Source organism: Prionailurus viverrinus, chromosome B4 (assembly GCF_022837055.1).
Source record: "Prionailurus viverrinus isolate Anna chromosome B4, UM_Priviv_1.0, whole genome shotgun sequence".
NCBI classification, from domain to species: Eukaryota; Metazoa; Chordata; class Mammalia; order Carnivora; family Felidae; genus Prionailurus; species Prionailurus viverrinus.
In genome coordinates, this window is record NC_062567.1 from 37895300 (window position 1) to 37909514 (window position 14215).

Here is a 14215-nt window from a genome sequence, read left to right on the forward strand (position 1 = left end):
GTATCTATTTAACACAGGAATTATATGCCGGGTACGTATTACCTATGCAGCCATTTCTCCCAACCATGAGGCGGGGGCTAACCCTCCCCCCACGGATGAATGCCCTCCACAGGGCTGCATAAGATGGAGTTTACTATGTCCTCCTCATAAACCAGGCCACTGTGACGATGTACCATGGCACCCAACTCCCATCCAGCTCCAGGTGTGAGTGGAGAGTTTTCTGGGGGTGTCCCTCTCACTGTTCTACTTCTACAGCATAGACTTCTAATGACTTGCCAACAGCCAAGTTGAGAAAGAAACAATTAATTCTTCCTTCTGGTTATGCATTATCTGGGGAGGTGCTTTCCAAAGACACAGGAGGAGAACACCGATCCCTGGGACTGAATGAACATACATCCAAAAGACACAAGAGGGAGGGAACATGGGTGAAAGTAGCATTCTACATGTAGTGAGGAGGGAAAGGGGCTTCTGGTCTACCTCTCTGCACAGCCACGCTAAAGGCACTGCCCCTGCAACACCACCCAGGCTGATGAAGCATTGGACTCACAGGGGCAGGTCCAGCGGCAGCCACAAGTCTCCTCCACCCTGAGAGGGGGCTGGCTGTTGGGACATGATGGCCTCGGGCCTCGGTCACAGTTGACTCGATGACTCTTCAGCAAGGTCTGGCCATCTGGCAGGCAAGTAACTGTGTGACACTGGTCTGGCAGGGTCCAGATGTCCCCGGGCTACAGAAGAAAGAAGCAGATTCAGGCAGGTATAGGATGAGCCAGTCCTGCGCTAAGCCCATCAACTGGGCAACTGACCCCCTCTGAGGACACAGAGACTAGGACTTGGACATGGGCTCAAGCAGCAAGGATGCAGAACACAAGATTTACAGGTGGAACATCCCCACACATCCACACACATGCACAAAAGCAGGATATAAGAGGGAGAACTGGACCAAGACCAAAGGAGGAAAAAGGGGGAACAAGCACCCCAAATACTCATTCTTATCTTTCTTTCAAAGCCAGTGCTGAAAGGAACTCACTCTCTTCTCATTCCCTTCCTCATCCACGCAAACGCCAAGGAACCCTGAAACAGACACAATTAAGATCTGAGTTCCCATTCCCAACCTGCAGCAGAAGCCATCACAAAGTCTGTGTGGCCCCAGGGCTAGTCCCGGAAGGGGACTTCACTCAGCAAAAAGGGTCTGACCAGGTTTGACTTTGAGTATATGCAGGTCCACCAGGTTAAGAGGTGGTCACCCTGTGGCTCTTCAGGCATGCTCTGTGGTTCTCAATAACTATGGTGATAACAACAGTAAGAACATGGCAATCTCTACAGGGCATGAAGCTTCTCAGGCCAGAAACTCCTTTTCCCATTTCATGTGTAGATCAGTGCCTAGTGAGGGGTTGGGGAGGAAATGAGGCAAGGTCCCAGAAATTCGAAAGAGACCTTTAAGAGTCCTTCCAGGAGAGCTATCTTCCAGCAGGAAAGGGTAATAACTCTAGTAGGTTTTGACTCAGAGCTAATCACATTAGGAAAATAAATAAAATCAGCTAAAAAGAATTATATGAGGCAAAAATAAAAATTCTAACCTAAGTCAGTTTAAGCCATGGCACTTTGATATTAGAGTCTACATTACTGTTTTTCTAAGGCCCTATATACTCAGGCTGAGGGCGAATATAGGGCATGGGGAAGAAGACCATGCTCTGCAGGCTGCTGGGGTTCCCTGCATCTGTCTTCCACTTCTTTGTTCAAGATCACTCTGCGCCAGCAAGCATGGGTTGTCTCTGCTAAAGTCTTGATGGACAGTTAGGATGGAAGGAGGGCTTTACACAGAGAACTTTCTGGTGGTCCCTCGGATGTTTTTAGTACAAACTTTCCATGAGCAGAAACTTAAAGGTCCTGGTCTATGTAACAATCTTCATTCAAGGCCAGATCTTGTGCATGCATACCTTTGGGTCTCTAGAATGGGGTTTTTCCTTTTGAGGGCGTATGAAAGGCATTACAAGACTCACCAGAGCATAGCTTGTGGAAGAAGGAATTTCCTAGGGTGACCATGGTGGGAAGGTCTTCGATTCGCTGGAGCTTCACCACATTGGAGCTGGCCTTTGGGCCTGCCAAGATCCTCAGCTGGGCCTCATCATACCGATCCCCAATTCCAATGGGGATCACTGTCACTCCTGGGGTTAGCAGAGGAACAAGAAAGGGTCTGTGTTAACCTGCTTTGGTCAGGTGGGTCCAAAATGGACTGACCTGAACCTATCCCCGGCATCTGTACAGAGCCTCATGCTTCCTAGATGGGTCACATAAAGTGACCCCGTGAGCAAATATTCAGTCAGTCAACCAGTTTTAATGACACCACCCTGTGTCAGGTACTATTCTAAGCAATGGGGGATACAGTGAGCCGAGCAGATGAAGTCCCTGTCTTTGTGGACCTTGCACTGGGCAAAGACAGACAAAAAAACCCACAAAAATAAGGAAATCTCTAGTATTTCAGATGTGGGTAAGTGCTTAGGAAAAAACAAAATGAGATATGAGGATGGGAGTGCCCAGGGTAGAAGTGGGAATTACTGTTTCATGCAAGGTGGCTGGATAAGCATTTGATGACATTTGAGCAGAGACCTGAGGTGAGGACAGAAGAAGCCAAGAGGATGTCCCAAGCAGAGTAAACAATGAGCGAAGAGGCTCTGAGCAGCAGTCTGAATGTGTGCTCCAGGGTGGCTGGAGCAGACCAAACACGAGAGGAAGTGGGTCACAGACCATGCAAATCTTCACAGCCCACACAAGGACATAACATGTTCTCTGAACGAAAGGGGAAGCCAGTCAAGACTTTGGGGCAGAGGAGTGACATGGGCTGACCAGTTTTTAAAGGGTGGCTACAGCCACCATGTTGTTTATGAACTACAGGGGACAAGGATGGCAGTTGGGATTCCATCAGAAAGCTATTACAGGGGCGCCTGGTGGCTTAGTCGGTTAAGTGTCTGACTCTAGATTTCGGCTCAGGTCATCATCTCATCAATCATTAACCCATTAGGCAGGTACTGGAAAAGGGCTTGGCACATGTGAAGGTCTGATGGTTCTCACCACCCCATAATGAGTCCCTCTGGCCTCAGACGTGGTGAGGTGGTGAGACTGGGGACAGGGCAAGGACACCACACCACTGCCAAAAGGAAAGGTGTGGAGGTCTGACCCAGCCCCAGCCCTGGACACAAAGGGAAGCCTTAAAAGTGACAGTTGAAAGCAAGCAGACAAATGAAGGACAAATGCATATTTATTACTGTTTGGTTTCTAAGTAACACAGGGATTGGTCCACTTCCTGCTGTTTGGAACCAGGCCACGGGTGGCTATTAAGCATTCACAACCATCAGGCCATCCAAAAGCAATCCCGCCAGCTGCTTTCAATCTTCTAGCAGGTTAGGAGAGTCTCGGGACTGCACACTGGACACTTACGGTTGGACCTGGCTGCATCGGCTGCAGCGTCCACCGAATCCATGGAGACATCCATGACCAGGATGACCACCACCTTCGAGGCTCCAGGCCTGGCACCGTGGACTTCTGAGGTGACATATCGCACAGCAAAGCCCAAAGCATCCCCTGAGAATGGAGAACAGTCCACACCAAGTCAGTCCTGACGCAGGAAATGCTGGGCATCCTGTCTCATGGCAGATCCTTAGGTCAACCAAACAGAAGGATTCAGAGACAGAGAAACACACAGATCAGATCCGGAAGAGCATCCAGGCCCACACTTTACAGGGAGGGAAACTAGCCTAAAGAGCAAAGTGACTGGCCGAGGTCACTTAGTTACATATGCCAAGAATTAAGACCAGACGAAGCTCCTGCCTCCCAGCCCATAGCACCAGGTTACCAATTCGGCTGGGGCCTCCCTCCTGCTGCATGAGGTCCACGAGGCTCAGCAAATGGACTTTCTCATAGGCCACATTCCACGGCACGTCGATGGTGGTGATGCTTCCATACTGCAGCACTGACACCTGAGTGAGCCGAGGCCCTAACAGGAAAGACAACGTGGAAATCGCACTCTGGATCAGGTGGAGCCTCAGAAAGAGCTCCTTCCCAAACTGCTTCAACAGGTGCATCGCTCACCTATGTTGGCTTTTGAAATGAAAGCCTTAGCAAAACTCTTCATTTCACCAAAATAAGAAGGTGGCAAGTTGGAGGAGCCATCCAGGAGGAGGATCACATCCAGGGGTTGGCTGCAGTCTGCAAAGACACCAAGAGGGTGGGCACCCAAGTGAGCACACCAGGCCCACTGCAGCAGACACAGCACCCAAGGACATGCAGGATGCCACCCACCATGAGGAACCATGAAGGGGAGGGTGCCTCCACCAGTCCTGCATGATGGTAACATGGGCCGGGAAAGGGGGAAGGGAACCCAGGAGTGCCCCAGGGTGGCAGACATTGGGAAGACTCCAAATCCACCCAAAGGTAGTTTAAATGCCTATAGATGAGAGCAAGATGCATCTGCTCCCTCAGTAACTGGAGGCTACAACTCTTCTAGAATTGAGCAAAATATTGAAGAATAACAGGGAGATGGCCAAAGGAAATGGAGCGGCAGCATGGGGCTAGAGAGTGACTTCTATGCTCTCAAGTCTTATGGGCTGGTGAATGTGCTATAAGGTATTCCAACTATAAATGACCAGTGTGCATGGTAATGTTTGGGCACAGAGTCATGATCACAGCACAGAAACAACCTCTGGCCTGAAGGCCATTCCAGATTTGATCAGATAATGCTATTACCATTCTCCTCAGCAGAAATATCACAAGAATTTAAATAAACCTGTGGCTCTGGTTAAAACAAAAAAAAAGGCACTTAAAACAAGTGTGAGAATGAAGAGACATTAACTAAGAGACACTTACTCTGGTGTTAGTGTTTCATTTTCTTTGGGCAAATACCCAATAGTGGGATGACTGGATCATGTGGTAATTCTGTTTTTAATCTTTTGAGTAACCTCCATACTATTTTCCACCAATTTGCATTCCACCCACAGTGCACAAGGGTTCCTTTTTCTCCACATCCTTGAGAAGATATGTGCACCCTATGTTTACTGCAACATTATTTACAATAGCCAAGACATGGAACCAACCCAAGTGTCCTTCCATAAATGAATGGATAAAGAAGATGTGGTTTATATACATACATACATACACATGCACACAATGGAATATTATTCAGCGATAAAAAAAAAAGAATGAAATAGTGACATTTGCAACAACATGGATGGAGCTAGAGCGTAGACCTAATGCTAAGTGAAATAAGTCAAAGAAAGACAAATACCATATGATTTTACTCATCTTTGGACTTCAAGAAACGAAACAAATGAACAAAGGAAAAAGAGACAAACAAACAAAAAAAAAATACATGCACACAAAAGACTTAAATACAGAGAAAAAAACTGTAGTTGGTTACCAGAGAGGGGGTGGGTGGGGGATGGGTGAAATAAAGGGGATTAAGAGTACACTCATTGTGATGAGCACTGAGAAATGGATAGAATTGTTCAATCATTGTGTTGTACACCTGAGACTAACATTGTATGTTAATTACACTTAATTAAAAAAAAAATCAAGTTCTTTGGGGAAAAAAAGAAATCAGTTATTCTGGGATGGTCCCAAACACACCAAGGACTGTCTTAAACATTCCTGTGCTCTAGAACTAGGAGCTGATTAGACATTAGTATCAGTTAAGAAGGAGGCAACAATAGCAGTAGCAACCAGTTTTTGAGCGCTTGGCTATGTCCTGGGTACTGCCCTAAGCATTTTACAAGTACTATTGTCATCCCCATTTTTTTTTTCACAGATAAGGAAACATATACACAGAGGTATTTGCTCAAAATTGCCCAAAAACTGCCCTAAGCATTTTACAAGTACTATTGTCATCCCCACTTTTTTTCACAGATAAGGAAACATATACACAGAGGTATTTGCTCAAAATTGCCCAAAAACCATTACCAAAAATAAATCGCCCCAAATCACCCAGCTAGTAAGCGGCAGAGTTGAATTTCAAACTAATGCAGTCTGGTTCCAGAATCTGAGGATGCAACCCTCCGCCTGTCACCCAACTTCTGGCCTTGCCCCAAAGAACACCAATTACTTAGAGTAATTTTACCCATCCAGTGCGGTCAAAGCTGAGAGTCCCCAGACTGAACAGGTTATCTCCAAAGCAAGGAGTGGGATTAGGTGGGGATGAGGCTGTGGGATAAACCAAAACTTGTATTTTTTGTACTCTACATCGTTGGTATTGTTTATATTTTAACAATAGCCTTGTATAACCTTTGAATTTATAAGCTCCTTTCCCCAAAAGGCTCATACTCTAAAGGTGAGGGTTTGACTGAAAAGAGCAGAAAAGCGGATTAGTACCCAAGAACTGCATCCCCGCCAGCTCTCAGCAGCTCTCTCGCCAGGCCAGGTGCCCGCATACCTGGGGTGGGGGAGAGGGTAGGTATCTGCAGCCCGTCTCCAGAGCAGCACCTCTGCAGCACCAGATCAGGAGCCTCTCGGGGGAGCACGCCAAAGTCCTGGATGAGGATGGGGGCGTTGGGCCAGCCGAGCTGCTCCAGCTCCCGCAGGTTGGCATGAGGGCCCACTCCGATGGGTACCACCTGGATGTCTCCAGGCATCCGCTTGATCTCATCGGAGGCGGGGTTTCCAGTGACCATGTAAACCAGGTTAGGTGCCTGCTCCCGGTCCCCCTGGCTGGCTGAGAAGCTGTGTTCAGACAGGTACTGCAGGGCCAGTCCAGTGTTGGTCCTATTGCCACCCCGGTACCGGATCTCCCGCACCTGCTGCAGGACCTCACCCTTGGACTGGGCCTCCCTGAAGGTGTACTCCACAGTCACCATGTACGAGTACTGCAGCACTGTGATGTGGATGCCGTCCTGGCCCACATCCATGCGCCGAATCACCTCCTCCATGAACTCCCTGCTCTTGTTAAAGTTGGCCTCACCAATTTTGTCGGACCCTTCCAGGACAAACACCACGTCCAGAACCGTGGGGTTCCTTTTGGGTCCCGAGGATGAAACCCCCATGAGCCCTGGACCCACAGTGACTGGTACCATAGGGGGATGCTGGGTAGGGGCAGGCGCTTCGGGGGCAAGGTCACAGAGGTAGTTGATAATTTTATCCCTTTGCTGCTCCAGTTCATCCACACCACTGAGCACAAAGGCCTTGTTCTCGGGGGCCTGCTTCTCAATGGTGTGGATCTGCTTGAGGTTGGCATGGGGCCCGATGCCCACCGGGATCATAATGACTTTCTTCTTCTTCAGGCCCTGCACATAACGGATCAAATTCCGGGCCAGCCTCTGGGGCTCCTGGCTGGCCATCAGGAGCAGGGCAACGCGGGATGCTTCAGGGCGATCAATCTTGCCAAAGATCTGGAACAGAGTGTACTTCAAGACCTCGCTGGTGGAGGCCACCTCACTGCCTGCATACTTCACCTGGCTGGCAATGCGCCGTAGCTCTGAGGGCCGCTTCCGGTCCTTGAGCTGGATGTAGGCGTGGGAGCCGTCATGGTACTCCACCACGGCCACACGGATCCGCTTCTGGGAGATGTGCAGACGCTCCATCATGCCAACCACAAAGGCCTTCAGCACTTCGAACTCAGCCTCGGACAGCTTGGAGGAGCCGTCTAGCAGGAAAACCAGGTCCAGAAGCCTGCTGCAATAGAAGTCGTGGAGGGGCGGCTCCGGGGTGTCCTCCACGTATGGGGTGGTGGCTCTGACCGGGCCTTCTGTGGGGGGCACCACTAGGCCTCCAGGCTCCCTGCAGGCCTCACAGGTGAGGTTGACACCATCACAATGACTGGTAGAGAGAGAAAACCAGGAGTGGTTCAGGAAAAACTTCTGGGCACTCCTCAGCCTTATTTAGAACCATCCCACATATATTCCCCTAGAACTGCCTGCCTGGCCTGCCTGAACTGAGGTCCCATGAATCACTCCCCACCTAAGTGACACAGCATTTTTTAACATATGTCCCCAAATAGCACCTCTATACATGCAGCAACAAGCCTCCCTTTATTCTAGAAGCCAAAGCTTTAATCCATCATAGCACCTGAGGAAGAACCTTTCTTGCTTCTAGGATATCCACACTGCCATTCAAAGTTGATGTCTTTTCAACCTACATCTCTAATAGCATAAATATTTAATTATAATCCAAACCTTCTTCCAAGTGTCTCCAAAGACAAATAATGATCTAAAAGAATGATGCTGACCAAGACTGGTAAAGGTCCTACTGAAGATAAATGCTTTACAGTATTTTCTGTGACAATTTAAGCTGTACGAATTTTGTATAATATGTTGGGCCTCAAGAAAAAGAGAAAAAAGTGGAGTAAAAACGTTTTGGAAAGATGAATAAAGATTCAAAATCCCAACTTTATCCCAGAACAAAGTTGGGAATGTCCAAGATGTTAGGGGAAAAGACAGTGGCTTGTTCATTCATTCCTCCAAGGGCCATGCGGTGAACACCTGTCATGTGCCAGGGAGAGGCTAGGCCCTGCACCCAGCCCCAAGCACAAGTCTGCAGCAGAGCCCTTACCCTCATACAAATTCCTGCACTAACAAACCAAGTTTTCAGACCCTTCTGGTCACTCCTCACCAGCGTCCTAGAGATGGCAAGGTATACCAAACCACAGGTGAAATCAAGCTGCCCCGTGGTGGAGACCCACAGAGGTTGGGACCATCCCCTATACGTACTCTCCGCCTTTGAGGCCACTTGCCCTCAGCAACCCCAGTAAAGCTGAGAGGCAGCAGTTCCCTGAGCCTTGAGAAACGTCCCCTGTGCCTTGCCTCTCATGCAATGTCCCCAGCCTGTTTTGGAATTATTGCACACAGCTGTCTGAAGCCACAGTGTGTACCCTGGTAGCTGCCCTCCCCATGGGACAGCAGAGGGAGGCCGGGAGAGGGCTCTAAGCTCTCATGCCTGTGTGGCTCAGAACCCCAAGTCAGTGTCGGCTTCTCCCCTTTTTCATTCCTTACGGTCTCCGTTTCAGCATGGGGAAGGTGGGCAGGCAGAATCGTACTGGGAAGTTAATTCTTACTTCCCCCATGGTCCACACGATTTATTGCTTCAATTCTTGGTTAACAATGCGTGAGTGCCATACTCTCTAGTTTCCTGTGTCTGCTAGAAAATTAACCACGGACAGTGTTCCCCTTGTTTGTACAGATGGCAGTGGTGGGGTCTGACTCTGGCAGCTGTGGCCACAGCCCTTCCCCAGAAAATGTAAGTTCTCAAGTTCAAGTTCCCACAAGGCTCGATCAGTGTCAGGGCGTGGTGTTAAACACATCAACATCTGAACACATGTTCCCTACTTGGGAACAGAGCTTCAGAAAGTTCAGAGCTCACCCTGAGGACTCCTTCTCACCTCCCCAAAGGCCAGTTCCCAGAGGTAATCCAAGTGAGAACCCAGGGTGCAGTGATAGTGTCTTCCCTCCCAACTACAAAAGCCCCATCCTGGGACCTTGGCTGTGGCCCCAAGGTGTCTATGTCACACTGAGGGGTCGGGGCTCTGAGTAAAAAGCAATTTGACTTCCATAGGTATCTGTCTTTGGACTAGATGTGACCTCCAGGGACAATAATGTGAGAAATAAGGGAGAGGATTCATTTTCAAAAGTACCAAATAAAAGTTGTATTGTCTAACAATGAGTTTACAACCTACTGGAAATACGTACAACTGACCCCCACAATGGAGTCCCAAACCCTTAGATACTTCACTTCCTAGGTCTTCCCCTCTCCATTTCTCAGGCTTATTTTTGCAGGCTTGGCAATGAGCATGCACCAAAGGAAACAGGGAGGAGGGACTGAAGGTCTCTGTGTCACCTCAGGGAATGAACATTTGTTCCTACCAGACTACTTTTTGCCCTTCATGTGCATAGGAGACATCCAGGTAAGGCTGTAACCTCTGTAGTACTCAAACCAATGAAGAATTGGGGGAGGGACTTCTGCTAGGAGATAAATTGTCTGTGTAACTGCCCCGAGTGCTCCTGTCCGTCAGATACCCACTCTTGCAAGAAGGTTGATTAAAACCTCGCTTCTTTGTGCTCTGAGTCTCTACGTCCCTCCTTTCATTGGGTCGATGGGCTTATTTCTAACAGTAAGAGACTATATCCTTCCACAAGATGGAAGAAACAAAAATACTTCAGTCTCTCAAGAAGTGTTTTCTGGGGAAGCAATGTAGTCCGTCCTTAAAGAGAGAGAAGCAAACTCTAGAAATAAAACAAAACAAGCACTCAACCTCTCAACTAACATAGCAAGCTCTTTCCCAAACCTACGTCTCTGAAGAGGCCCCAGAAAACATCACTTCAAACACCAGAGGGTCTGTTTTACCAAATTTGGCAGTGCTCAGGGTCATTGGGGTTCAAGGTGATTTTCTTCCCTGAGGCCAAGCGACGACCAGCCACCTCACACACAGGACAGTCTTTGGGGTCGATGCAGGTCTGCAAAAGCTCATCCAGGATTTTCCCTGCATGACAAACCCCCCATTAGGAAAAAAACTCTCACCTTTCCCACAAGGAAGACTCGCTTTTAGCTAAAGGAGCCTCTACCAGAAGCTAGCTCTGCCCGCCTCCCCCAAGGGCCACCTCACCACTTAGAAAGCAACTCTCTTTGGGCCTGGTGTATCCCTCTGTAAGACGGGGAGGGGATGTTCCTTCCCCCTAACTCACCACGCCCGAGCCTCAGGACAATCTTATCTCCAAGGCTGTTTTCACTCGACCAAAGAATATATTTGATTACTCTAGATCTGTGCTATCCAATAGAGTGGCCAGTAACCACAGGCAGCTAGTAAAATTTCAATGTAAACCAACACTAAATAAAATTGAAACTTCAATTCCTCAGACACAGGAGCTACCTTTCCACAGAACTTTCCCACCATTCCAGAAAGTTCTATCAGAAAGTGCTCTTAATGGTAAGCCCATAAATAGGCAGACACAAGCACGTATAGGAGCTGAACTTGACAAAAATCATAGCTGGCCTGGCTTGGATGAAAGGGCACCTGGAAGCAGAACCCAGGGTGGTAAGGACAGGGACAGGACACCGCGGGGTGAAGTTGAGTACCACCAGGAAGCACCTTTCCTGACAGCCCAGCCCCGCCCTCCAACCCTTCCCGACCCAGGACAGTTGACTTACCCGGAGGGCAGTGTGCATGGCAGCCTTCCACACACTGCACCGGGCACGCCAGTGGCTCAGGATGCTGGCACGTGATGGGACAGGCTGGGGCACAGCTGTTATAGCGCCACTCACACTCATACCCGTTCTCGTGGAGATTCCTCTCCTCGCAGCTCTGGGCTGTGTAGATAGAACATGAGCAGGCACCCTGTGCCACCCGAGAAGATGGGAGGGCACCAAAGGCCCCAAAGAGATGGTGGTGACACCCATGGTGGTGACGGCCCTGGGGGAAGTGATGATGCCGGTGGGGAACTAAGCAGCATGTGAGTCACCAGTATTAGAGGCTGCCCAGGTTTTAAAGCACCTAAGCCAGGAACCTAATGGTTCTGAATCTGTTCTCCATATAAAAACATTCAGCTGCTCCCACTCAAGGAAGACTCTCTATAAATAATGTATGCATTGATCACTCACATTGGCAAATATAATAGCATCTAATTAAAGATATTGAATTTAATTAAAATATTGACTTCCTTCTTCTTTTCATCACTGTTTCATCTTCTCCCTCTTCTGGAATTTCTCTATGTATTAATGCCTTCAATCACTGTCCCCTCTCCCTACTCACTCACATCAATGTCTTTTTTTTTTTAAGTTTATTTCTTTTGAGAGAGAGAGAGAAAGAGCGAGCATGGGGGAGGGGAAAATAAAGAGAGGGAGACAGAATCCCAAGTAGGTGGCAAGATCATGACATGAGCTGAAATCAAGAGTCGGATGCTCAACTGACTGAACCAACCAGGCATGCCCATCAATGTCTTAACTCCCTTCAACCCTCAGCCATCTGTCCCCATACAGGAGCTCTATGTTCTCTCCCACGAAGGAGTCCTCCCACACCCCACTTAGGGGTGTTAAAGTCTAGATCCATGAGGGATGGTGTCTGAGGGACATCAGGACTCACGACACAATGTGGCTGTCCTCCAGGCCACCACCTTGCCGTGCTGGGCACACACGTGGGCGTAGGCAGCAATGGTGTCACAGAAGCAGGCACAGTCCCCAATGGACTCACAGGAGCAAGTGTCGTAGATGCAAACATCCAGGAATGGGTCAGGGTCCACCTGCAAGGGAGTCTCAGGGTGGCCTAGGCCTGGGCAGAATTCAGGAACCCTGGCTCTTGGTCTGGGGGAAAATATTCTGGTGATCAGAGTAAGGCAACTGGGGCTCCAGGGTAGAAGGAGAAATGCTGGTCAGTGGCCCCAACAGGGAGTGGGTACAAAGGCATACTAATTCCTAGTCCTAATCTGGATTCCAACAAGAAAAGCTGAATAGAGGAGTGTTGCTGGCCTTTCATAGGATGTGATATGCCTTAGAATTTTTCAGAACGTTCTCTTCTATCCATCTTCCCACATACCTGCTCAGCCAGCCAGCCATTCCCATAACCCACACTCAACCTCACAGGTGTTAGCTGTTTCTCATAAACACATACATGCTGGTTGCCTTCTTCCTTTGCCTCAAAACGAAGGAAGGAACACATCAGGACTGCTCATGCTGCCTCACTGGGGCGCTGTGGGGCTATTCCGCTGGACTGTAGGACCGGACCGGCCTGGGCCTCCCAGACTCTGCCCCCCAAGCTTCCCACTCACTACCCACATTAGATCTCAGTAACCCCTTCTCACCTTCCCTGCCCACCCCCACACACTGCTGCACACACTGGCCTTTTCCAAGGTAGTTGTGCTAGGAATGAATTCAGACATTAAGCACATCATTGTTTCCAACACATTCCAACAATCCTGATCTCCCTGGCTGCCTCACTACCTTCTTTCCTCCAACCGAGATGCCCAGGGTGTCCACCCAACTAGCCAACCCTAGGTACTCTCTGAAGTATCCTCAGGAACTAAAAGTCACTGGATGGATAAAAGGATTGCTGAGACTAGTTTCATACATGTGGTGCTACAGAGCGCATGCGTGTGTACATGGCTGTGTGCGTGCACGTATACATATATACACATGTACCCACACAGACACCCACATACATGTGCACATAAGCTCTAAGACTGAGGCCAAAAGAGAAGCATTGTCAGATGCCCAGAAGAGCTCTGCCTTGCATAGAAGAAAAATGGCTCGCCAGGAATTGCTCTCCTCATACACTGTCCTTTATGCTTTCTGTTTCCCAGCCTGAAGCCAAGAAAGGGAGTAAAGAGGTGACTTGATAGAGACCAATCAAAGCCTCCAAGGTGGTGTCCACAATTAGAAGCTCATGCTCCAAGTGCCCAAGCCACTCGGCCAACCCTTAGCAGTCTTCTGCCTCCAATGACCCCACAGCCCTCACCAGCCTGTTGCAGTCCTGGAAAATATCACTGGTGAGGATCCTGCAGGAGGAATCCACCATTGTCTGCTTCATGACATTGCTGTGACAGGTAGCAGGGGATGAGTCCAGTGGTACCTGGGGAAGAGGGCAAGAGGACACAGATGGACCAAAACACAGCCCAGAAGGATCCAAGAGACCCTCCTCTGGAGCCATGCCTCCACTGAAGTTCATACCACCCCCCTCCACCCCACCCCCCTTCAACCCCCATAAAACTGATGGGGACGTTCCAGGAAGCACGCTTCTTGGGCTCGGTCCACACAGAGACCCCAGACATACTTTCCTGGTGTCGGCACACCGCGGGCTCACTTTCCAGGAATTCCCAAAGTCCACGGGATCTTCTTCCACTTGGAGGCTGCTGGTGGTGAAGTCATTGTTCTGGATGCCATCAAAATTCCCACATAGACCACACACTTTCTCCTAACAGACAAGATGAGATCATGAGCACTGTAAACCTCGGAGCAAACTCTCTGACTCGGGGAAAGGAGAGTTCTGGGCAGCAAAGGCGGCAGGTTCATCAGAAGAAGGAGAGGCTGGGAAAAGGACAGGGACGGAGACCCAGAAGCAGACCAGGATAATCGGCAAAGCCTTGTCCTTGCCAAGGTTTTTCCAGGCTTCCTCACGTCCCCCATCTTCAAGTTAAACAGAGGTCATTCATAAAGAGAGACAACCTGCTCCAGTATAAACCATCACTCTCCCCAGCAACAGGCTGAGCAGAAAGAGGAGCCAGTTCAACATCACATCAATGAGAGTGTACAGATC

General features: G+C 49.2%; 1 protein-coding gene across 1 annotated transcript in view; it reads right to left on the bottom strand.

The window, feature by feature from the left end:
- VWF (von Willebrand factor) overlaps window positions 1–14215 on the bottom strand; it is a 138227-nt gene that overhangs the window by 39661 nt on the left and 84351 nt on the right. Inside the window, exons 23-34 of the mRNA XM_047866328.1 lie at window positions 13733–13873; window positions 13418–13531; window positions 12050–12206; window positions 11119–11277; window positions 10318–10453; window positions 6419–7797; window positions 4087–4203; window positions 3851–3991; window positions 3436–3579; window positions 2001–2165; window positions 1028–1071; window positions 548–725 (exon numbers count right to left, since the gene is read on the bottom strand). Coding sequence (XP_047722284.1) covers window positions 548–725; window positions 1028–1071; window positions 2001–2165; window positions 3436–3579; window positions 3851–3991; window positions 4087–4203; window positions 6419–7797; window positions 10318–10453; window positions 11119–11277; window positions 12050–12206; window positions 13418–13531; window positions 13733–13873 — 2875 coding nt within the window. The remainder of the gene's footprint in view (window positions 1–547; window positions 726–1027; window positions 1072–2000; window positions 2166–3435; window positions 3580–3850; window positions 3992–4086; window positions 4204–6418; window positions 7798–10317; window positions 10454–11118; window positions 11278–12049; window positions 12207–13417; window positions 13532–13732; window positions 13874–14215) is intronic.